The sequence below is a fragment of the Centrocercus urophasianus genome, unplaced genomic scaffold, assembly GCF_019232065.1.
Source record: "Centrocercus urophasianus isolate 14NV4802_14NV808 unplaced genomic scaffold, USGS_Curo_1.0 seq_16, whole genome shotgun sequence".
Classification (NCBI taxonomy): domain Eukaryota; kingdom Metazoa; phylum Chordata; class Aves; order Galliformes; family Phasianidae; genus Centrocercus; species Centrocercus urophasianus.
Window position 1 is genome coordinate 4515255 of NW_024884711.1, and position 24156 is coordinate 4539410.

At 38.1% G+C, this 24156-nt stretch overlaps 1 protein-coding gene across 1 annotated transcript in view; it reads left to right on the forward strand.

The window, feature by feature from the left end:
* GLB1 (galactosidase beta 1) overlaps positions 1-23411 on the forward strand; it is a 43903-nt gene extending 20492 nt beyond the window's left edge. The window contains exons 4-16 of the mRNA XM_042816580.1: positions 60-120; positions 1202-1296; positions 2061-2241; positions 3053-3111; positions 3957-4078; positions 4188-4228; positions 5478-5590; positions 8119-8193; positions 12974-13063; positions 14693-14806; positions 15635-15766; positions 18214-18453; positions 21972-23411. Coding sequence (XP_042672514.1) covers positions 60-120; positions 1202-1296; positions 2061-2241; positions 3053-3111; positions 3957-4078; positions 4188-4228; positions 5478-5590; positions 8119-8193; positions 12974-13063; positions 14693-14806; positions 15635-15766; positions 18214-18453; positions 21972-22232 — 1584 coding nt within the window. The 3' untranslated portion in view covers positions 22233-23411. The remainder of the gene's footprint in view (positions 1-59; positions 121-1201; positions 1297-2060; positions 2242-3052; positions 3112-3956; positions 4079-4187; positions 4229-5477; positions 5591-8118; positions 8194-12973; positions 13064-14692; positions 14807-15634; positions 15767-18213; positions 18454-21971) is intronic.
* The last annotated feature ends 745 nt before the right edge of the window (positions 23412-24156 follow it).

The following is a 24156-nucleotide window of genomic DNA, read 5'->3' on the forward strand; positions in this document are numbered from 1 at the left end:
AATAACTTCCTCTTATTTCCTGAAAGTGGTCACTGAAATGGTTCCAATTCTTTTCCCAGGGTGGTCTTCCAGCATGGCTGTTGGAGAAGGAATCTATTGTTCTGAGATCTTCTGATTCAGGTAAGGGCATCAGAAATGTCTGGCAAAAATATTCTTCAGCAACAAGGTGGCTTACTGTTTGAGGTTATTTCCAGGTAATTCATATTCACATATTTCTGTTAAAAACTATGCACTCAATAAATATATATAGCAAACAAGGAGGGATCGAAAATCATGCACCTTCTGTCATTTCAGGAATTACAGGCTGAGTCCTTAAGGTGGATGCATGCCCTAGAATTTGTGGGGGGTTTTTTTGTTTTTTTTTTTTTTTTTTTTTGCTAGTTTATTTTATTTTCAGAAGTTGATTTTCTAAGAAAATGACTGAAATAATTTAAAAAAAAAAAAGTCACAGTGGAACCACCCTAACTGTCTCTCTGCTCCAGAAACCTTTTGTTAAGAACTTCTTAAACAATCATCAGTTGCAGTTAAATTTAAAAACTGTTACAAGTTTCAAAGCTGTTGACAAGTTTCATCAAACTGGTACCAAGTAAAAAAATTATTGTCATCATTACAGAAATGGCAAGTAGCTCTCAGCTTTGACTTTCTTTCTCTTGATTTTACAACTGGCCACTCATTGTGGGAATTCTTCCTAGCTGATCGGTGTGCATGAAATTCTGGAGCTAAATGCAGCACTCTTAATGTCTTGGACAGGATGTATAGACACGAGGTGAGACAGGATATCAGAGAGGGGATCTGGGGACAAAGATGTAGATCCATATCGTACCTGACTTTAGTTCTGCTCGTTGTGAGAGAAGCTATCTACTTAAAAAAAAAAAAAATAGTACAGATGGAAACACTTGTTGAAATGCATTAGGACAACTTGTGTGAGACACATTGAAGCCTCTGGTGTTCTTCAAAGTTCATCAGTATTTCATGTTTTATTATTTAGTAAACAGTAGTGGAAGCTGACTTTTTTGAATGAGTGTAAGGACACGTCAGTTCATTAAGTGGCGTTCTGATATACTTTAATATTTAGAAATTTATATTTATTTACATCTATCTGTTTTACATGGTAAAAACTACACGTACAGTAAAACAAAGAAACAAACAAAAAAGAGAAAAGCAGAGAAGTTGTGAACCATTTACACTTTATGCATTACAGATTACCTGACAGCAGTGGAGAAATGGATGGGAGTCCTCTTGCCAAAGATGAAGCCTCACCTCTATCAAAATGGAGGTCCAATCATCATGGTACAGGTAACTATCAGAAAAACAAATAAATGCAAGCAGTGTGGATGCATATATTGTTCTTGTGGATGCTCCATAAGTGTTGGCTAGTAAGGTACAAAAAAGTTTCTTAACAGTTTAAGGTAGCTGGAAGATTCATTGGAGTCTCTTATTCTAAAGAACTGAAGGTACTGTCTGCAAAATTCAGAGTGCTCCATCACAGTTGTTCCCAAAACTATGGAAAACAATAGTGCAAGCTTATGGAGCTTTTTTAGATCTGAGGTTTATGCCAATTCTCACATCAAGCCAAAATACGTTATGGTTACCTAAACTCTTCTGATGGGAGGATTTGCTGCAGATAGGAGCAAGAGCAGTATGAAATAAGCCTCAAACTTATCCAGAAGAGCTTCAAAATTTAGACTTTTTTGTTTTGATCACCTGCTTTGAGCTGTAAATGTTTCAGGGTACAGTGCTGTGCATTGTTGGTATGTATTTTCTCTTAAATTACTAAATATGTAGGAGTGCTTGTTCAATTTTCTTAGTATTTGACTGTAGCAAAAGCTTTGAGCTGCTTATTTTAATCTCCTTGCAGTGATTGCTGCAGCATGAGATGCTGGTGAGGAGTGTCTATTAGCGTTCCCTTCTGTTATTCTTCGTTTCTGGAATTTTAAATGGTATTTTCAGCATTTCTTTCAAAGGAAGAAGAGTCTTGCATTTAAACTTCCAATTTTGGGCCTTAGATGCAACCTGGAATTCGCTACTTACTGCTCTGCTGACTTGTTTTTGCTGTGCAGGTGGAGAATGAGTATGGAAGCTACTTTGCTTGTGACTATGACTATCTGCGTTCCCTTCTGAAGATCTTTCGCCAGCATCTTGGGGATGAGGTGGTGCTGTTCACAACTGATGGTGCAAGCCAGTTTCATTTGAAATGTGGAGCTCTTCAGGGTCTTTATGCGACAGTAGACTTTGCCCCAGGTTGGACAGCTGTTTGTTACCAAAATTAAAATAAAATGTGCACACTGCCACAATTTGCTGTGACACAGGTCTGAAGAATGATCAAGCAACCACAGTGTGTTTGGAAAGTGTCCATTTGATGGAAGAGGGAAGTTGAGGCTGTGAACACTCATATTCTGCACAGACTTGGCAAAATAGGCTTAAAGCACAAGAAACAAATTCAAAGATGGATCTTTCCAGTTTATTTTGTATTTGTGACTTTTTATGTATGTTATTCTCTTTACAGTCAAACATACACTCCTAGTAGAAATTCATTTTTTATAAATGGATTGAAATCAAGAACTCCTTCACATGTATCTTTCATGATGAGAATGAGCTGCTCATGAGTAGTTATTTCTGTTTCCTGTGTTTTAAGCCACTAGGATTGCTCAGAAGTGAAACTCCTTTTTACAAACTGCCTGACAGGAAGACTGTTCTTCTCCATCCTATTGCTACCACAATCCCAGGCCGATATGTTCCAATGACTGAGTAGTAATTCTGACACATCTCAGGGTTTTTGGAGCCAATATGTCATTCCTGAGAAGAGCTGGGTTTTCAGAGGATGTACCTCAAAAACAGAGATGTGCATGCATGCATACGTGCATGAATTCATGTGTGCATTTTAAATAAGTTCTGCACCTTAAGCACTACAATGAAGCATGTTCATTCCTACAGTCTCCAAAGTTTCTTGTTTATGTTTTTACTAGATGTTGGAAAGGAGGTATGGCACTTTTTCACTTCTTTTTTTACTGGAATAAGTTGAGGATATTGCAACTCAATCTTCTTTTAATAGGTGGAAACGTCACAGCAGCATTCTTAGCTCAGAGGAGCAGTGAACCTACAGGCCCTTTGGTATGTCTTTTAATTTACATTCTTATATCATTCCTAATCTTAGTGGTTAACAACAGAGGAGTTGACAACAGTTTCTCAGGAATGTTTACAGAGATGTCATTTCTAAGTCAGTCAGAAAAGCTGAACAGAGGAGCTTCTGTGTGTTTGTCAAGTCCACATTAAGTGTTCTGCAGATATTCTTTTGGTCCCAGGAGATACCAATTTTCAGTATTTTTCCTTATAAAGATAAATGTTTACATAGCAGCGGAAACAGTATGATTAGATGCATTAGTCATGAATGTGGGTGGGTGGAAGTTAAAGGCAACATTAAAAGGGCAGATTAAATGTTGCTTCCTGTTTTCAGCTACTCTAGAGCTTCTACACAACCTATAATGGGATGTGAGATTACTGGAAGCCATTTTGACAAAAGAGAAGACCCTTTAAGGGAACTGCTTCTGTGCTGTAAAATCATTTGGGATGCTACTTGAGTGTTTGGAAGATTTATTTTCATTGCATCTAATATAATCTACAAACTCTGCAGAGAATGTATTTGTTCCATCATTTATTTTTATGCCAACTATCTGAAACATTAAGTTTGACAGGTTCTAAGGAAATCTGTGTTCTTTAGTACTTAAGCAATGATTTTCAAAGTGCATGTACAAAATTATTGAAAAGATAGTTTAGTCTCTTTGAGTCACCTACTAAAAAAGACTGATTTAAATGTATACTCTGCTGTATTTATAAAGTTTAAAAATAGTTAAAATGGTTCAAGGTACCTTTTTTCATTCTCTCTTACAGCTAGTAACCCAAGTCGTGTTGCATTCTGTTCTTGCACCCTCTTCATATTTTTCCCTTCCTCCTTTCAGGTTAATTCTGAGTTTTATACTGGATGGCTGGATCACTGGGGGCACCGTCACGTTGTTGTACCCTCACAAACTATAGCTAAAACACTTAATGAAATCCTGGCACGTGGTGCTAATGTTAACCTGTAAGTGTGCCTTCAGTGAAGGGTAATTTGGGGTGATTTTTCTTTTTTCCCCCATCTCTTCAAAACCTGATTAAAGTGGTGGCTTTTTTTTTGTTTTGATTTGTTTTAGGTACATGTTTATAGGTGGAACTAACTTTGCCTACTGGAATGGTAAGAAATTATTTAAATTAATCTTATGATAGAGTGGAGCTGCTTATGTGTTAAACAGAATCATAGAATGGCCTGGGTTGAAAACGTCCACTATGATCATCTAGTTTCAACCCCCCTGCTATGTGCAGGTTCACCAACCACCAGACTAGGCTGCCACATCCAGCCTGGCCTTGAATGCCTTCAGGGATGGGGCATCCACAGCCTCCTTGGGCAAGCTGTTTCAATGCCTCACCGCCCTCTGTGTGAAAACTTCCTCATAATATTTAACCTAACCCCCACCATCTCAGTTTAAAACCATTCCCCTTTGTCTTACTGCTATCAACCCCATGTTAGCAGCCATTTCCCCTCCTATTCATACACTCCCTTCAAGTATTGGAAGGCCACAATGAGGTCTTCCTGGAGCCTTCTCTTCTCCAAGCTAAACAAGCACAGTTTCCTCAATCTTTTTTCACAGGAGAGGTACTCCAGCCCTCTGATCATCTTAGTAGCCCTTCTCTAGACCCGCTCCAAGAGCTCCACGTCCTTCTTACGCTAGACACAGTACTCCAGATGGAGCCTCACAAGAGCTGAGTAGAGGGGGACAATCACCTCCCTCTCCCTGCTGGCCACTTCTTTTTTTAATGTAGCCCAGGATATAGTTGGCCTTCTGGGCTGCAAGTGCATGCTGCTGGCTCATGTCTACCAGGACCCCGAGTCCTTCTCCACAGGGCTGCTCTCAGTGAGCTTTTCCCCTAGTTTGTATAAATACCTGGGATTGCCCTGGCCCAAGTGCAACATCTTGCATTTGGCCTTGTTGAACCTCATTTGGTTCATATGGACCCACTTCTAGTGACATGTTCTGTAAAAATGTAAGCTATGCCTGCCTTCACATGGCAAAAGATGATTGCATTCGCAGTTCTCTGGCTATTGCCAGCATTTTCTGCAAAACACATGGTATTTCACCTTTGCAAAGGGTGCTTTTGCTTTACTCAATGCTGTGAAGCAATTGAAACATGAATAAATTTGCTTCTCTTCAGGATATTTCTAAAGACATTATCACAGCAATGTGAGCTCAGAAGGATGTTGTTCTCCATAAGGGATATATTCTCAGTGCTGAATCCCAAACACCGAAGTCTACATTGAATCTAAAGTAAAAAGTACACAGACGGGCTGTGTTTGGAGAGAAATTCTGAAAGTTGATCCCCTTGGGAGAGAAAAACACAACTCTTTCACCATTTTTATTAATTGTTTCTTCCTGACTTCTTTTTAGGTGCTAATATGCCTTATATGTCACAACCCACTAGTTATGACTATGATGCTCCACTAAGTGAAGCAGGGGATCTGACTGAAAAATATTTTGCCTTGAGGGAGGTCATTGGTATGGTGAGTATCCCTAGTACATGTTTAGAATGGTTCTTTGAGATATCACAGGTCTGCATACTCTTGCTCTTGTGTTGATTACTGTTTTCTGCAGGAAAAAGCAGTGAGTTAGAACAAGGTCACTAGGCCAATCCCTTGTGAAAAAGGAGTTTCACCTCTATTTTCCTGCTGTTCCAAAGATTCTCTCCTTATTTTCAAAGGAGCTACAGTTGCAGATGTGACACTGAGATGATGCACCTCTGCTTTTTTGCTGGGTTTGTTTTCTTTCAGTTTGAGATCAGTAAGCTGAATTGTCTCAGTGGATCCAGAGGGATGCTGGCAGAAAGGGAGCAGAGGGACACGAGAAGCATTTGTCTGGGAGTAGAGATGGAAGACAGATGAATAGTTTTCCCTTGCTGTGTTGATCAGGCACTCAGTTGGCTCAAGCTGGTCACTTGATGTTGGCCTGATAGCACTGCAGCTCTATGCTTTGTCTGTCTGTCTCCTGTACTTCATGTTGTTCTTTTGGGTCTTGTAAGTAGGAGCATGATTACACAAGAGAATGCATCTTGCTTTAGAGATGCCACAAACTGTAGATCATGGGTGGGACCAACTTTGCCTTTGCTATAAAAATGTTTTGAAGTGACTAGGATCTCTACAAACAGAAGCATGGAGTGAAATATGGAACCTGTATCTGGATTTTGAGTAGACTTGCATTGGAGGCCATTCAGGAAAGGCTTAAAGACAAAGTCCCTGGGAATCCTGAAACTTGTACTCTCATCTCTCCCTATTGCATGTCAAAGCATTCCTATTCTTTAGGAGACACTTTTGGTTGAGAGTAGGCCTGCTGAAGTTATATTATGTTCAGAGTAAAGCATGCCTTTATCTCCCCACCTGTAGAAGGCCTGGTGTGGAATGTTTTCTTTCATTTCTTCATTATTGCTCAGCTTTACACTGATGGGATAATTTTGATAGTCTTTTGAGTCCTTTGTATCTTAGGCTGGATACAGCTTTTTCTCAAGAGAAAGGTACCCAAGCTTCTTGTTTTTGAGTTATTTTCTTCAAGGCAAGATCTCTATGAGAAATGTAAGTAGTGTTCCAGTGCTGTGAGGTAGTCTTGATCGAATCAGTGCAAGTTAAGATGTGTTAGGTCATCGTACAGCTTTTTTGGTGCAGTTTGTTTCTCTCTTCTGTATCCATAGAATCTTGGTGAAGGCTTTCTGTCTCTACTATGCCTTCTCACCTTGAAATAATATGTCTACTCAGTGCAGGTTGGGCTGATGTTGATGAAAGAAAATGAAATTGACAATAACTAACAACTGCTTTCAAAACATTATCTGTGCTACAAGGCTAACCTATTTTAATCTTGAGTCTTACACAGTTGGTTTCAGTTATTAAATGCAGTAAAGGGGAAGAGTTTCAGTCAAAAAATTCTTTCAGTTGCTGGCTGTATTTTTACCATTTGGGCTAAAATTTTCTACTCTTCTTTTCTTGGCAAATATAGTTTTTGTTTGATTTTAGTGTAATGTCATTTTTTTGTTTGTTTTTAAGACTGTTTTGATTATTTTCAAGTACAAAGAGGAAGACACAAAACAGTTACAGTGATATCAATTAGTTTTAATTAGTTTTTAGTTGAGTTTGGCATAGAGATACTAGAAATTATACTGCTATTTGTTTAAAAAGCAGTCAGACCAACTAAACAAACAATAGGTTGTCTTGGTGAGAGAAAGCTTTTGAGCATTAGTTTTATGCTGCATGTACCATGTTAAGACCAACAAATCATATTTTGTGCAAAACCTCCCAAATTAAAATCCCAACAGAGAATGCCCTTTGAATAAATGAAAGAATAGGTAGGAAAAGTGGACATAAAGCAAGGAATAAATAATGGGAAGAAAGAGAGAGAGATGGTATGGGAAGAAGGTAAGAAGGTTGTAGGCTGAGAAAGAAGGGGGGGCTACAGCGTGTGGCCGAGTCTAGTTCAGTTGTCTAGATTTACCTCTTTTCAGGAGTGTCCATCACTTCCACGTTTGTTTCTATATTAGCTTCCTGCTAATCTAAGTTTTTCTCCAGCCTCCTTTTCTCAGTGAGCCACTAGGGATTAGAGGTTGCCCAGCAGCCTAGTAGCAGCTAACAAAGTTATTTTCCACTGGCTGTGAGGTTTTCACAAGTATTCGTGAAAGAAACCTGCCCAGAAGGTAATGAGATGGTAATGCACGCTATAGCCACAGGAGGGCTCCAAGAACACTGTGATTCTGTGACAGCTTCTTACTTTGCTTTTTCATTTTGGAGGGTTTTGCTTTTTTATTTTTTACATTGTTACCTCGAGTTCAGTATTTGCAAAAAAAAAACCCAACCCTATATTTACTGCAATCAGACTGTTTCTTTGTGAAGCCTCCCTCTGAAACTGGGTGCCAGTGTAATCCACTAGCACAGTGGAACTACTTTCAGCTTAAGCTCTACTTCCATAAGTTGTAAAATGAAAAGCAGGAATTCAGTTAAGACATGTTTGTATTTAAGTTTCATGTATTTTTTTTCCCTCCTTCTCTTCCTAGTATAACCAGTTACCAGAAGGTCTTATCCCTCCAACAACATCCAAATTTGCCTATGGGAAGGTTCGCTTGCAGAAGGTAAACTGACATCTGTAATATGCTAAGTGTATCTTTCTGTAATGCTGTTGACTTCTTTTTTTTATTTTAAATATGTTTGAAAGTGTCGTGACAGTCTCTAGATATCATACAAAATAGGAGGAAAAACCTCAAAAGCAAATTTTCAGGAAGGGTAGGACAGAGCTTGGGAATTAGAAACCATGTCCTTGCTGGAAAATGATAAATATGTGTTATCTCAATATAAAAAATGATTTTTACTACATGCCATTTGTGTATGAAGTCTTACTAAACTAGAAGTAATACATTCTTAGCACAGTAGAGTCTTAGTTGTCTGAGAACTGATGTATAAGTAGTGTAGCAAGAGAAATGCTAGCATAAGAAATATGTTTCTGTAGTTGGTGATGCCTCTGATGGCGAAGGAGTAGGTGGTATGTATGTATCTTTTAGGTAAATACTTTGAGTACTTGTAAAATGTAAAAATGGAACACTTGTAATGAATTAGAAAGTCTGGTCAGTATAGTTTCTTGCAAGAACTGTGAAAATCTGTAACTAATGAAAGAAACTTCTTGCTGAAGGAAAAGCAAATGGAACTCAACCTGACTGTATCTTCTTTGGTAACTGACATGTGACTGATCAGCACATGAGTAGCTGGCACCATCCATCCTCCATTTATAGCACCATCCTTCATGGTTAGAGACAGTTTTGTAAAATGTGGTTAATAACTTGTTTCCTGCACTGGGTGTAAAATACGGTCTAAGAGAGTAAAGAGACAAAGAGGTATGAACTTGTCTCTATTCAGTCTGCTGTTCCCAGTCAAATTGTTTGGAGGTGGAAGATTACTGTGATTGCTGTAGTAAATACTGTAATTCATAACAGTTCAGTGTATATTTTGTATGCTTAATTTGGCAGCTGCTGTTCAATCCACAGTTTATCTGATCTGTTACGCGCTGCAGCTGAAGTGTTGGAAAATTTGGTGGTGATAAGGCTTTGCAGATGTTTTTTGAGTCATCCCACACAAGTGGTGGGCAGGAATCAGTTCTTTGTAAAAGTGACACAACTTTTGAATTTGTCACAGATTTATATCATTTTCAGCAATCTCTGTGTACCTTCAGACCTTTTAGGTCAGGGTTGCCATATGAGGTTTCACTGAATTGGTTACATTTGGTAGTGACTAATTTTATACTGTTATCTGTACACCCACCACTTCTGCTGCTGTAGTGGGTTGCAGGCACTCAGAAACCTTGCAATCAGATTTTGCCTCTGCTCTTTATCATGATTTATGCCTTTCAGATAGGACAGTCTAGTTTCATGGGAATAATGGATTTTCTCTTTTCTGTCTCCAAGAAATGAAAGCTGCAAAGCATCAGGACCAGAATCCTGTCTTACAGATGCGTGGTCAGGGCAAATGACTAAACTGGCTCAAGTATCACAGCTTTGACCTGACCATCACACTGGAAACCCTGTTCCTTTTCCCTTCTACCTCCAACACTTCCTGCTTGTTTGAGGAGGTGTGTTTTATTCTGAACCCAGCAGTTCTAGAAAGCAAGATGGCATTTCTAAGCTATCAGGTGTGAGGTTCCAGTCATTTTCTGTACATATATTGTCATCTGTACTGAAAGACTCTAGAATTGTTTTCTGGTAAGAAAATTGTTTTTCCTCTGTAAACTCACTGTTTTACTTCAACTTCTGTTTACTCCTTTGCTTAGTTAGAGTGCAACACAGAACAAGTCACAAATCACAGAAGGTTGTACTGTTCCTGCCAGAGCTGTCCACTCCTACTGTAACAAGGTTCAATGCCTCTTGTCTAGAGAAACCTGAATGTATTTAGGTGACTTGTCAGATAGGAATTGTTGAAAATAATCTAACTTTGCTTTGGGTGATCCTTGGAGGTCCCTTCCTACTCAGGATATTTTATGATTCTATAGTGGTCTTCCCAGCTGTAGCAATTTGCAGTAACAGTGCTGGAACAGGTAGTATGTGAAAACTTCACTGTGCAGTTGGGGTTCAGCAGTTAGTTGTTAGCTGAGCAGCAAATCCACTGCTATGAACCAACTGCTGCAACCTTTCTGCAGAAAGAAACAGGGAACAGACGCCAGAGTATTTTCAGTGGATGCATGGCGTACTTTACAGAGGCTCATGTAATTTAGAGTCCAGGTTATCCTCTAATTTTCCCACAAGAGGTTCTGGGACAATTCAGTGCTTGATCAGCAGCTCGTTACCTCTAGTTGGAGAGGTCCTTGTGCTACTATTACTTCTTAGATGTTTGCACATAAGTTTCGCTAGCTCAAAGTCATTCGGGAACTCAACCTAACTGTAAAGCAATAAAACAATAAAACATCCTCACCCATCCTTCTGCTGTTCCCTTATCAGACAGGTGTTCATTTTGAGCTACTGAATGATTTTAAAGAGTTATTCTGGAGGGAAAAGAAAGGGAGGATCTATTGAAAAATAGACCTAAGGATGCTGCCACTACTATGGAAGAGGACAGAAAAGCAAGCAATGAGGAAAGAGCTTGTTGCAGTGATAGAAAAGAGAAATGTATTCATGGTAGGGAATGAGGACAGGCAGAGGTTCAAGCACTGGAATAGGCTCCCCAGGAAGCTGGTTGAGTCACCATCTCTGAATGTGTTAAAAATCCGTTTGGATGTGGTGCTCAGGGACATGATTGAGCAGAGGGTTGTTGGGGTAGTATGGTTAGATTGTGGTTGGACTTGATCTTTAGGGTCTTTTCCAGCCTGAGCAATTCTATGATTCTAGGTAGAATAGTAATAGGTTGGCTCAAGAACTTTGAGCAAGAAGGCAGAGTTTCGGACTCAGAATGTGGGAAATGTTCTTTGCAGATGCAAATGAAGGTGTCTTCCCGTCCACAGTGTGTCTAGTGGCCTTGGAGGCTTGAGAACAGGTGGTAGTTTCTGGTCACCACTCAGGGGGCCCTGAGGAGTGCTTGGTCACAATGAAATGCCTGCCCCAGTATTGTGGCCTGCAGACTTGTAGATCTTGTAGTTCTGCTTGCTTCTTAGGCTGTGAAAAGCTTAAGTAATAGTTATGAATATGGTAGCAGGCAATCTGAGAGGTTTGAGTCGGGGACAAAATTTGGGGTACAAATAGTTTCAGCAGACAGGATGCTGCCAGTAGGTGATACCACTCCTGTTGCAGCTGTGTTCTTTCTTTCATGTTTGATCTTTCACTTTGGTTTTGAAAATTTGCTCTGGAGGATCAAAAAGTGTTGCTGTTATTTGTTAGTCATCTGTTGGTTGGTTTTTTTCTGTTTGTTTGTTTCTGTGCACATTACTTTTAGAAATTCTTGACCAAGTTCAAAGTTGGTACTTTTTTAAATTTACTGTTTCTGTTATGATAGCAATTGTCAGCTAAGTAGTAATCAGTAGGAACCTGTAGCAAAAGCAGATCTTGATTTTTGTTCTGTGCACATCATTTAAGAGTGATAAGCTTAATAAAAGATTGCAAAGAAGTTAGTTTCTACCAACCTAGTGCATGGGTCAAACATATAACTCACGTGTGGAACAGAAGCCGCCTTGATAGTGTAAGCTTAGAAGAACATCAGACATGCACGTCTGCAGGCTAATTCTCAGTTCATGAAGGTCCAAAGCAGCACTCATTGCCTGTTAGTAGGCTATATAAGTGACCACATATGACTTAATACCACTTATGTCCATTCTTAGTTTTATTGTTAGTAGTCTAGGCTGCTAACGCTTGTAAATTTGTTCATTAATTCCATGATCTTTTAGTATCTATGCAGAGATGCTCATTCCTTGCTTCAAAGCTGTTGTACAAGATCCAGTGGTTCAATCTGCTGTGGCCTACTGGATCGTGCATTACAATTTGGGGAATTTTACTCTTTGAAAGCTGATTGTCATCTGAAGTGAAGTGCTTAAGGTGAAAATGTAGGAGAAAGCTACTTCCACGGGAAATTTGGAAGCCATCATTTGACAGACAGCCTTTTGCCTCGATAAAGGTGTTTAGGTGTGGACTACTGAGGAAGACCCAACCTTCAGGTAGTGAAGGTGTTGCCCTTTGTGTGCTTATGGTCTCCTCTTGCTCTCTTGTTCCTAGTTAGAGCTAAGTTCATTTAGATCTATGTCTACATACTGAAGAAATACTTGCGGATGCATAGATGATTCCTGATTACTTCTGTCACGTATAGAAGGATTTTAAACCAAACAGTGTATATTGCTATGTATTTTATTATTTCAGCAGTTTTCTTTATATATACTGTGCAAAAATTTAATATCTCCATTATTTCGTTAGCTTAAGAAATTTGTATTGCTGTGAATGCACGTAGAGATAGTTTTTTCTTTATTGTAAATGCTTCTTTAATTTTTCTTTTTAACTGTTCTTTTTGTTGAGTATTTGAAAGCAAATCTGCATTTGGGAAGTACTGGGATGCCTTGTGTATAATTATTGTAACAGAGATGGTACTTCTTGTGAAACAGAGATCTTACATGAACCATATAAATGCTTTTGACTTTTTGAGCTTGTTAAGGATTAAGCATACTGGTACATATTGAGTAACATCACATTCATAGTTGATTTTCAGATAGGATTGTGGATGAGCAGAAAACTTGTATAAGCACAAATTTATGTTGCAGATGGGAACAAAAGGCAATTTAATTGTACTTATGTACCTTCCTTATTCAGCAAGGTAGTTAAGCGCATGACTAGCCTGTACTTTTTTGCTTATTAAAATGAGTCCACCTATTTATATGTGACACTAAGTTACAGCCTGAAAGTTTCTAAAACCAAGTTACATTTAGGCTGAATTTTACTTCTTTTTCTGCTGCAGGTGGGCACTGTGGTGGAGGTTCTTGATAGGCTGTCACCTTCTGGACCAGTGAAAAGCACTTACCCATTAACCTTTGTTCAGCTCAAGCAGGTAAGGATTCCTCTGTTAGGCATTTTGCAGTTATTTTGCCAAGTTTATTTGAACATCCCTCCATTGTATGACTGCTCTTACATCCAGTGTATTGCACCTTATTTCAGCACAGGAAGTAATAATGTTGGAAAGGATTTCTTGGATATGAGACCTTTCCATATTTGACAGTAGTCCTACTGTTTTGCATTCAAGATTTTCTCTTTTCATGAGTGTAGATATATGCTATATATATTTGTTTCCTCACCTGCTGTCAAAGTGAGAGCGCTGGATGAAACATTGGTTTTTCATGAAGGTCAGGGACCATGGAGTTGGGGAATGCAATCCATTTGACACTCTTTCTGAGCCTTCTACCTATTTTTTTTGTCCTTTCCTTTACCAAATGCTTGTTCAAGAGAAGAAGAGGTGAAGGAGAAATGTGTTACAACTCGCTGCCCAGGGCATTCTCACTGACTGATAAGAAAAATACATAACTGTGTTTTGCTATAGCTTCTGCTGACTGCCACTCTCCCCTCTGTTATTTTTCTCTGTCTCTGCATCAATGTCCCCATCAATTGTGGTGACTTCCGTATCTTCCCCCACAGTGGAAGATCTTTCCCTTGCTGCTGAGTGACGATGTATTTCCATTAACAGTATATGGCTCCCTTCTGTGCTGAATTTAACAGAGACTGGAACATGGGTGCTAATTGCCTGTCAGATGCATTTCAGCAGGTGCCTGGGATATTTTCTAAGGCATTAATCAAGTAAGGATTGAGAGTTCAAATTTTTCCTTTCCAAGACTCTAGAGAGGTGCTAGAGAAGCTTCATTAAGTAGTACATAGTAGTAGAATGCATTATCTAGTTGGTCTTTATTTCATCCTCTGTTCTTCCTGCCTTTGAAGTCTGTTTAGGAAAGCTTCTGAGAGGCCATTCAGTCGAGCTGCATAATATTTTCCCACATTTTCTTTTCATTTTTCTGGGCACCATTACAAATGTAAGGTAAATGTCATAATAGTAGCAAACTGGAAATGTTTACTCTCCCTTCTAATCCAAATCTTGAAGATAAATGGTTTTGTGGCTGCTGACAATACACCTTTTTTACTGGTTTTAATTTGTGTTTCACTTTGTGATGAGAAAAAAGATCAAATGACTATGTTGTCAAAGTCAAATGACTTTGTTTATTTACTGCTGGAGAACTTAGTGAAAAATATTCTAAAATGTTCCCGATAGTTTGTAAAATAGGTAATACTGACCTGATGAATGTGTTGGTTGACAAAGTGCTCTTTGTTATATGAAGTCAGTTATGAAAAGATTTTTCATCTATTGTTAATTGATCATAATGAAGAAATCATACTGTTAGTCATTAATGGTTTGGTTTTATTGGGGAAATAGATTTGTAGCCAAGACTTTTATCTTTTACAGTTATGTAAATTTACGATGAACAATTCAAAATGGAAACTGGAATTTACACACATTGCTTAAAAGTCAAAGTGAACTCTAATCTGAAGCTGGTATCTCTGGTAAATACTTTCTGAAGCTAATGTTTTGTTTTGTTTCAGTGAGAGTATATTTTACTGCATGACCACAATTGAAGTTAGAGAATAGTGTAGCTGATTAATCTGGGGATTTTTTTCTTTCCTTTACTTTTCTTAGTATTTTGGATTTGTACTGTACAGAACGAAGCTTCCCAAAAACTGCACAGAGCCAACACAACTGAGTTCACCTTTAAATGGAGTCCACGATCGTGCCTATGTCTCTGTGGATGGGGTAAGCGTTGTTTGCTGTTCTCCATTACCATTATGAGTGGCCTTCATGAAAGATATGAACACAATCTGCTTTTTATCTCCTTTCTTCAGCTTGCCAAAACAACTTTATCAAATAATATCATTTAATAAGATGAAGAAAGTATATAGTTGATTTGTAGTAAACATTCGTAGTAATGTTTCAGAAATTACAAAATGTTATTTCAGTTTTTGAGGTACTTGAATGTTGATACACATTCATGACATCAGTGAAAAATAAGTAGGAAAAATTGCTGCTTACTTGAAGTTTTTTGGTATACATACATACATACACGCAGGTACGTATACGCAGACTTACATTTGATGGCTGGCTGCAGTGTGCTCACTGATGTTGCCATGTCAAGCTCTTCTTTCCTGATGTGAGAATGGGAATAAGTAAAGCTAAATATTGATGTAAGCTTAACTGGGATGTGAATCATCTCTTAATCTCTGACACTTACAACATTTTTTCAATTACTGGATTAATGTTTTGGGAGTGCAACAAAAGCCACTAGAATTTGAAAATTGATTTAGTTGAATTAAACTTCTGAAAGAGATGACTTCAGTTGGATGAATGTGACCAGTGCGACTTGTACATCTATTTGATGTACTGAAATGTGAATATTGACATACCAGGTTTGTGGGTGTGTGTGCTGGTGTGTAAAAGGAGGAAAGGAAAAGATATATATATTTTAACATTCATTTGTTTCTTACCTTCATCCCTTTCTTTTATTCATGTAAATTTAAGAAAGAGATGGTAGAGGTTTTTTGTTCAATTATTTTTGTTTTCTTCTTTTTGGTGTAATTCATATAGGTTCAGCAAGGAGTCCTTGAAAGAGACAAGTCACTAATGATAAATATAACTGGAAATGCTGGAGCAAATCTGGACATCTTAGTAGAGAATATGGGCCGAGTCAACTTTGGAAGATTCAATAATGACTTCAAGGTAGGGAGAAATTTTAAGATGTGCAAAACTTTGGGCCTGTTACAAATTCCAGTTGAACAGTAAAACATAGATTGGGAAGAGTCTTGTGAGATCACCAGCAGGCAGAATCACCTATTCTCACACTTGTGTTTTGCTGCCGTGAAGAGGATGGGCATCTTTGCATTGATAAAGAAGTATCTGTTGTTTATGGTTAAGCAGCACAGAAGGTTTGATTTAAAGGTGACTAGTTGACTGGTTATCTTATCAAGTGTGTTGTGATGTGAATTTCTAGGTCTATCTCCCGTTATTCTAAGATTCTAGTCAAGGCAAAGCAACTTAGATTTCAGGATGTATAAAAATCTCTGAATTAAATTATCAGTATCTGAGTGTTTTCTTTGCTTGTGACATGCAATTTCAGAGTGGAGAATTAGTGCTTAATTAGACTGTCATTTCAAGGCTCCGTGCTCTTTTTCTGAGTGGCAAGAGAGTAGCTATTTCCCCGGTGTTCTGCTGTCATCTAGAGGCAGCAGAAATGTTGTCTTGATTTATTTAGTAACGGACCAGGTGATAAGGAAATTGATGTACTCCTTGCTAACCTACAGTAATATAATCAAGTGTTAGAAACTGGAGTAGGGAGGTGCTCAGTGCTGCTGTGGTTAAGCTGAAATTCACACTTATACCAGGGTTTCAGCTTTCCAGAGATGAAGTGAAAGCGAATATAGTAGATGTCCACTGTGGGAATAAACCTCTACAAGCACAGTCCTTTCACACAGAAGGAGGAGACGTTGTCCGTGTAGCTTTGGAAAATGTGTGTTGCTTATTCCTATAGATTCCTTCGCAAAGAATACCTTAAGGCAGGTATTCATTGTGTTGATTTTTGAAAATGGGGAATGATTTTGCCTTTTTAGATATTCTATGGCTTCAAAAATAACATTAGGGGAAGAGGTTTCCATCTTGTTAAGCCTTGGACTACTTTCAAGACAATAGGGTAGCTTTTCTGAATTTTGTTCAGCTGCTTTTTCTCAGTTTTTTGAGTTTGAAGTGGAACCTGGCATCTATCTTTTGGGAAAGAATCTTAAGCAGATACTGGTTTTAAAACGTCCTGCTGGTTGAGGCCTTGTTGTTAAAGGAAACATAGGAAGAAAGAGTGGGGTTTCTGGGTTTGTTTGTTTGTTTGTTTTTCACACTCACTGCCACTTACATCTTTATTTTACTTGGAAAATTCATGTCCCTATCTGATCTCTTGTGTGTGCATTCTTATGCTGACCAAAGAAAGAGTGCCTTTAGGCACCTCAACTCATTTGAAAACCACACCATTCTTTACACCTAGAAGTAGATGAGAGACAGGTTAGAAAGTTTTGACTAAAACTTTGTTGCATTACTCCAAGCGATTGCCAGATAAAGTCTGGGTTGTAGAGAAGAGTTCTGCCACTTAACTCTGTGCAGATACTTTATTCAGGTAAGAAAAGGAAGTTCCTGCTCTGCTTATACTGATCACTAGGCTTGTAATGTCAGTGCAGTGTGTATTAGACATCAGAACAGACACGCTGTATATTGTCAGCCCTCCATGACAACAAAAAATGTGTTTTCACTCGTGGCTTTATTCATAAAACTTTTTGTTCCTCTTCATCTTGCAGTGCTTGCAACAGAACTTCAGTTGTACTGAAAAACAGCTTCTATACAGGGTCTGTTCAGGAGATTATATGGATGTAGCAGAATTGGCTTAAAATTAATTCCTCATTTGGCAGTGAAACTCAGCTTTAGAGATCATTAATGTAACACAACTAAGAAGTGTGTTCACATTCCTTTCACTCCTCTTAAATTGTGACTTTGCCTTGCCTTTTGCATTCATTCTGTGACTACCCTGGTCTGCTTCAAGAGTGCACAGAGTTCCATGGAAACGAAAACAGGTTCTATGTGGGCTTGAAGCTGACTGTAAACGTAAAGTATTTCACTGAATCGGGGTCACGAAGCATGTGCATTGATTTTGTGATACTGTATGCTCGCTGTAAAATGCTTGTAGGAAGTAAATACTGCTTTCTCTGCCATTGTGCGGGTTAATATCTTGAGTTAGTGACTCAATGTTACCAAATCTTTAGATGCTATCTCAATACTTAAGCTACATGACCCCTTTTCTGCTTTTTATTAAGTCCTGTGCTATTGAATCATGTTCATATTGAAGAAAAGTAGATATTTTCAGTTAATGGGGAAAAAAAAAAAGATTGAAAAAGAGACCTAGGCATCAGAGAAAGCTCAAAACTTTGTAAAAGGAACAGCACTGTCTCAGAGAATAAATTAAACCCTTTATTCTTAAGTAGAACTTAAAACTTGTTGAAGCCCAGATATTTGTCTTTCCATCTTTGACTCAGAAAAGTTTTTATTCCTTGTTTATAATTGCATCTGGATAACTTCAGTAACATGAAGCTAATTATGTTGTCTTTGATTTTTTTCTTTTTTTCTCCTCCTAGGGTCTAGTTTCAAATTTAACTCTCGGTCAAGATATTCTTGTTGAATGGGAAATGTATCCCCTAAATATAGACGGAGCAGTGGACCATTTCATTCATGGCTACCCTGGCCACCCAAAGAGATCTGATAGCAATCCACAGAGTTACCAAGCACCTGCCTTCTACACTGGTACACTTTCAATTCCTGGAGGGATTCCAGACTTGCCTCAAGACACCTATGTTAAATTTCCTGGCTGGACAAAGGTACAACTTTTGCTGTTAAAACTTGAAGTCTACTCAGGCAGCTACTAAAACTTCTATGGAAGGTCAAAGTCCACCTTTCTGTGGCTTGGTAGGAGTATGTTATAGTGAGATATGTCAAATATATTTGAATGACTAGGAAGTGGATTCCTTGGTTCGAGTGAATCTGTAAGTAAACCACTAAGAGGAGGGAAACATACTCAAAAGGTACATAGTAACATAGTGTAGAGAGAATTGGGCACTGCTGGTAGAGTGTCTGTCAGTATGGACTCAGACAGGCAGTAACACTGTCTTCTGGTGCTTACCTGTGGCTGGACTGAAAGGGTCAGAAAGCAATGCCACAAGAAGCTTGTGAGCAGGTGTCCATTAATAGGAACTTCTGACAGGGTTGGAGTATAGCTAGCTATACTATATATACTATATATAGCTATATAGTATAGCTAGAACAGAAAAGAGTATGTTTTCAGGGTGCCATGTTTGAGACAGCATGCAAAATGGGTGAAGACCATTCATGTTATAGCTTATAGTATTGCTAGTAGTATAGCATATAGTATGCTATATAGCATACTATATAGCATATAGTATAGCATATAGCTTGTAGTATAGCATACTTATAGCTATTAAAGGAGAGTAGGAGAAGTTGCTGGTGATCTCTGTACAGCATTTTAGTGGTTAACAAACTTTCCAGTATGCAGAAGACTGATTCATTGCAGGCTTTTTGTGCTGCCTGCACTGAGCTTGGATGAGGAAGTCTCACAGTCCCTGTTTCTGTACATGTACATATCTTGCACAATCACAGAAGAAAATAGAAGTAGTTATTTGCACAGGAGCTGGAATCTGGAACTTTTGTAGTAAATTCTGTGACGTAATCACAGAATCACAAGCCATCTTCCTATCTTTGAAAAGGCAAATGTGTCCAGGAATTCTTAGGTGTTAGTGGGAATCTTTTCATCTGATCTATTGAACATAAACTTCTGCTTTGTGTGGTTGGTATACCCTCTGAAGAGGTCAAAGAGAAGAGATGCCAGACAAAATGTAAATATGGTTATTGGATGGATCCTTCAAGCTTTGTATGGATTAGACTAAAATTTTGAGTAAGGTACCCAGGAGTAATAAGATTGAGGTGAAAGGTTGAGTTTGGGGAGAAGAAAGACAGAATCTTGGGGACTTGCAGATAACTCTACAATGAGCAAATGCCTATTAAGGCTTAAGGCTGTAAGAGATTAAATTCCACTCAAGTCCTGCTGGAGGTCTTAATTCCTTGAGTGGCATTGCATAAATTGCTGATGGCAAGGTATGGAGAGGAACACTTAATAGGATAAAAAAAAAACAGGTGTTTGTACTTCAAAATCCACACAAACAGTGCTTGTTAAGAAAACATGCAGTTCTTAGTAGTATGTTACCTTTGCATATTAAGACAAGGAATATGACATGCTGGGTAACCCAGAAGGATGCAGCATTAACAGTCACGACCTGTGTTGTTGCTCACTCGCCTTTGGTGTTTTTTAAAACCTTTCTCTTAACAAAACTTCCTCAATTCTCACTTCAGGAAGCATGGTGTTCCTAATGGGGCATGTTACTGGATATATGGTTAGATTTGTCAGATGATTATTAGTTTTTTTATCTGAATAAAAAAGAGGATTTGCAGTCATGACTGTTCTTCATTTCTGTGGTATCATGGGTTGTGATTGGTGACCCTGATAGAGGAAATCTTGTTTCTGAAGATAGACAGCCACTCCTTGCCTGTGCTGTTCTTGTTTTAAATGTCACTTTGGAAATGAGAAACGAAGTTCGTGGTTTTACTGGAAAAACAAGATTAAGATCAGAAACCAAGACCTGTATGAGCACACCTGCTGCATAGAACTCCAATGCAGCTGATTCCTATGCTAAACTCCTCCTTCCAAAAGAGGGTTACAGTCACCCTGTCTATTAGTTAGACTACTGTGTAGTAAGTGCATTTGCAAATTCATTTTTTGCGTTGGGTGCGTAGCTTGTGTTAACGTCACATTTTACCATGAAACTAGTGTAGAAGTAAAGTAATAAGCTTGATTTAAAAAGCTTCCCTTATCCTAAAGGACAAGATTAAAATACCTCAAAAGCAAGCAATGAACGAAGATAAACTTGATTTAAATATGGAAAAAAGTTTGAGGTCAAAATTTATTAACCTCTTGGCATGTGGTAATGGATACAGAGATAAAATAATTTGTCAGCATTGACAAATATACCAGCTCCATGAAAATGTATCTTGCAAGTTCCATAAAAGCTGTTTTAGTAAATAGAAAAAAGAAAGCAGAAGAACAGTGCCTCCAAAACACCTGGAACAGTAAGATTCAGTATTCTACATTAGTGCTTCTGTAATTTTTTATTATCTGAATTTTAGCAATCCTAGATTCAGGTTATTTTGTAGTTTTTATCAATGTACATCAGTGCCATGACTGCATTTCAGAAATCTGCATTCAGATTTCTACAGTCTAAAGCAAAAAGGAAAACACAGATTAAATTATCTGTTCCCATCCTCTTCCTTGGCTGCTGAACCCTTTGTGAATTGTCTGACACATGATGAAAAGGACACTTAAGAATAAAAGCAGATGGTTTGTCCAGATCAGCTTATATCTTTTCTAATGAACAGTGCAATTCACCTCCAGAATCCATTTGCAGTTTTGCTGAACATTTAGCATCTCTTCAGTTTCAAAACGTCTGGAAAAACCTGTGTTTGTTTCACTGCAGTGTGTGCACTTTCTGGTGCATAAAAGACTGTTTTCATTTTTACATTATTTTCTTGTTTTCCTTTTTTTTGTTTGGGATGTTTATGATGTTAGAACAGTATTTTAAACTGTTAGGGGTCACTTCTATTATAAAAAGTAATTTGAAGAGTTTGTATGCTGAATTAACCACAATGTCATTGAATTTACATTAATGCTAGCAAAACCTAAAAAATTTTGTTTCAACCAGTGTAAAATACAGTACCTTTGTACTGTAATTTTATAATTTCCTTAGTTAGCTAAACTATTAGAAGTATAATAAACATTGCAATTTAACATGCTGGGGCAAGCTGTACATCTTATTTTGTAAAATCATGCAAAGGAAAGGAGTACAAAGATGATGTAGTATTATGTTTTGCGGACGACAACAGAAGAATTAGAATCTGATTTATTTTTTTGCAAGTTTTCTCTCTCTTCAGCAATCAGCTTCAAACAAATGAAGTTTTCAGGGCTTGCTTTGGTCTGAGGCTGGTTATAAAATTCGTTGTTAGAAATCTGCAACTAAGGACTGTCATATCTGGAAAGACCACAGTATCTGACCACTTCATTTTAAAACAGCAGCAAAGCATCAGGGAATTTAGATTCTTTTGGTTATTTCTAGCATTTTCTTGAATAGATTTTCTATCCTGGTGTCCTATCAAACTGACAGATCAAGAAAACTCACTTACAATGCAAAGCATGTTATGTTTTAAAAAGTGTAGTCATTTGATCATTGTCAAACTATTAAAACTTCATCATGTTTTCTTTCTCTTTGAACAGGGGCAAATTTGGATCAACGGCTTTAATCTCGGTCGCTACTGGCCAGCCCGTGGCCCTCAGTTGACCCTTTTTGTTCCAAGGAATATACTTGTTTCATCGGTGCCAAACAACATAACAGTGTTGGAGCTGGAGCATTCTCCATGCAGCATCCAGCTGTGTGAGATAGAATTTGTAGATAAACCTATTATTAATGCAACCACACAGTATGAAATTGATGCACCCCCCCTGTTTGTTAGAGACACGTGGCTGAGCCATCTATAATGATTTGAGTAGTTCCTTACGTTCCCCCTACTTTGCTTCCCGTTTCCTTCAAACACAGTTCCCCTTTTTGAAGTCAATGTTAATCAGTACATTGTCTAGCTGAGGCAGCTTTTTAAATTCTTCAAAGACTCTTTTTTTAAGCTGGTCAGAGTTAAATACACAAATTCTCTTGAAAAAGGAAAGTTGTAACTTCACAGTTTGCCTTGGACTGTGAAACTGAGCTCAGCTAGAAGATAACTGTAGCATCAAAGTCTACTAAAAATGTGCTCCTGTAGGCTGTTCGCATTACAGAAACCCTTTTATGATTTTCTTTTTACTGTCTTTTGCAACTGGAGAGAAGCCTACAAAAGGGCTGTTACAGTCATACAAGCCTGCTGCTTGCTCATGTGGCCTGGCAAGTCAGTGCTGCCAATGGACTAGATACTTGCAACTCTTTTTTTTTTTTTTTTTTTTTTCCAATTATCTGTTTAGTATCAGAATCATTTTAGTCTACGCTGACAGCCAGCATTGAGTGGGCCTCCTTTTTTTTTTTTTTTTATCTCCATGCAAATTGGTTTGTTATGGGAGCAGTGAGAACAACTGTGGAAGAGAGCACTCGTGCAAGCTGATCCGTATAGCAGCAATGCAGACTGTGGAGAGAGACCTCGTATTGTGTTTCTGTCCCTTCTGTAAAGCTGATTGACTGCTTCCCTTCTGCTCTCTAAAGACTCTAATTAAGTTGACAAATACTAGGACTTACGTGAAATTTAGGTTGTTTTGGTTGGACCATAGTCTCTAGTTAACTTATCTGCAGAATGTAGTTGTGAAATTGTGTTTTTTTTCTGACATGGAACAATTCTTTTTCATAAGCTGGAACCTTGGAAGTAGAGGGTTTTAAGTTAGAGAATTTGAACTCTTGTATTCATTAATTCGTGCCTTCTGTTTTGTTCCAGTAAACTGATAATCTTTGTAAGTGCCTGTTATTTGCAAAGATATACAGTTGATGTCAGAAAAGCTGACATTCTACAGCAGATTGAATCATCTCTTTAATTCTTAGGGTTTTGTTATCAATCATGAAAACTTCTTGTGAGATTTAAATAACAGAAGATTAAGATAAAAATATTGAAATTTTCATAACCTGAGGTTGTTCCCTTTTAGTTTTTTGTCTGACATCATTAAAATTGTTCTTTAAAGATGAAATCCTTCCTGTGATTGCTTGGGAGTGAAAAAGGGGGGAGGTGGAAGATTGATTTTTAAAGTGTTGTGTAAGAAATGAAGTTGTAAAGTCACTGTGAACAAAAAGTTGTTGTTGATGTCTGGTTTTTTTTTTCATCATGAAAATTTGTGCAAAGTAAAGCAAATGAAAGTGGTTGTAATGAGCTGTGAGATCTCCCAAGGTGCTACTGTCTTCTGAGACTGTCAGTGCAAAAACATGACTATTTCTTTGCAGCTAATGCAGACTGCTACCCTTGCCTGAGAAGAGAATGAAAAGGAATGCCACTCCATTATCAACTCCTGGTATGTGTTCGATGGGCTGACTGCTGTAGGTGCTTTCAGACCAGTTCATTAGAACCAGAGAACTTTGAGTCTTAAATTCTTACACAAATGTAAGGTTTTATGGCTGTGGGCTTTGTGTGCAGTGCTCAAAACACTTCATTCTCCGTGCTGACTCCAGAATTTTTTGTTCTTTGCATCATTCACGTGCAGACCTTGGAACACGCTCTCCAAGCCATTTATTATGAAGCTAGGCTTTGAAAGTAAGGAATGGAACAGAATTAGTTTCATACCGGTTGTGGGTTTTGTGGTGTGCAGAGTGCAGATTAATGGTATTACTTAGATACAATTCCTACAACAGTTCAGTGCTTTAAAAGGAAGGAGTATTTTCATTTTTCTGCCAATTAGTGCTGTGAAGAGACCGGAAAAGTTGTTCATCCTGTAGCTCTTG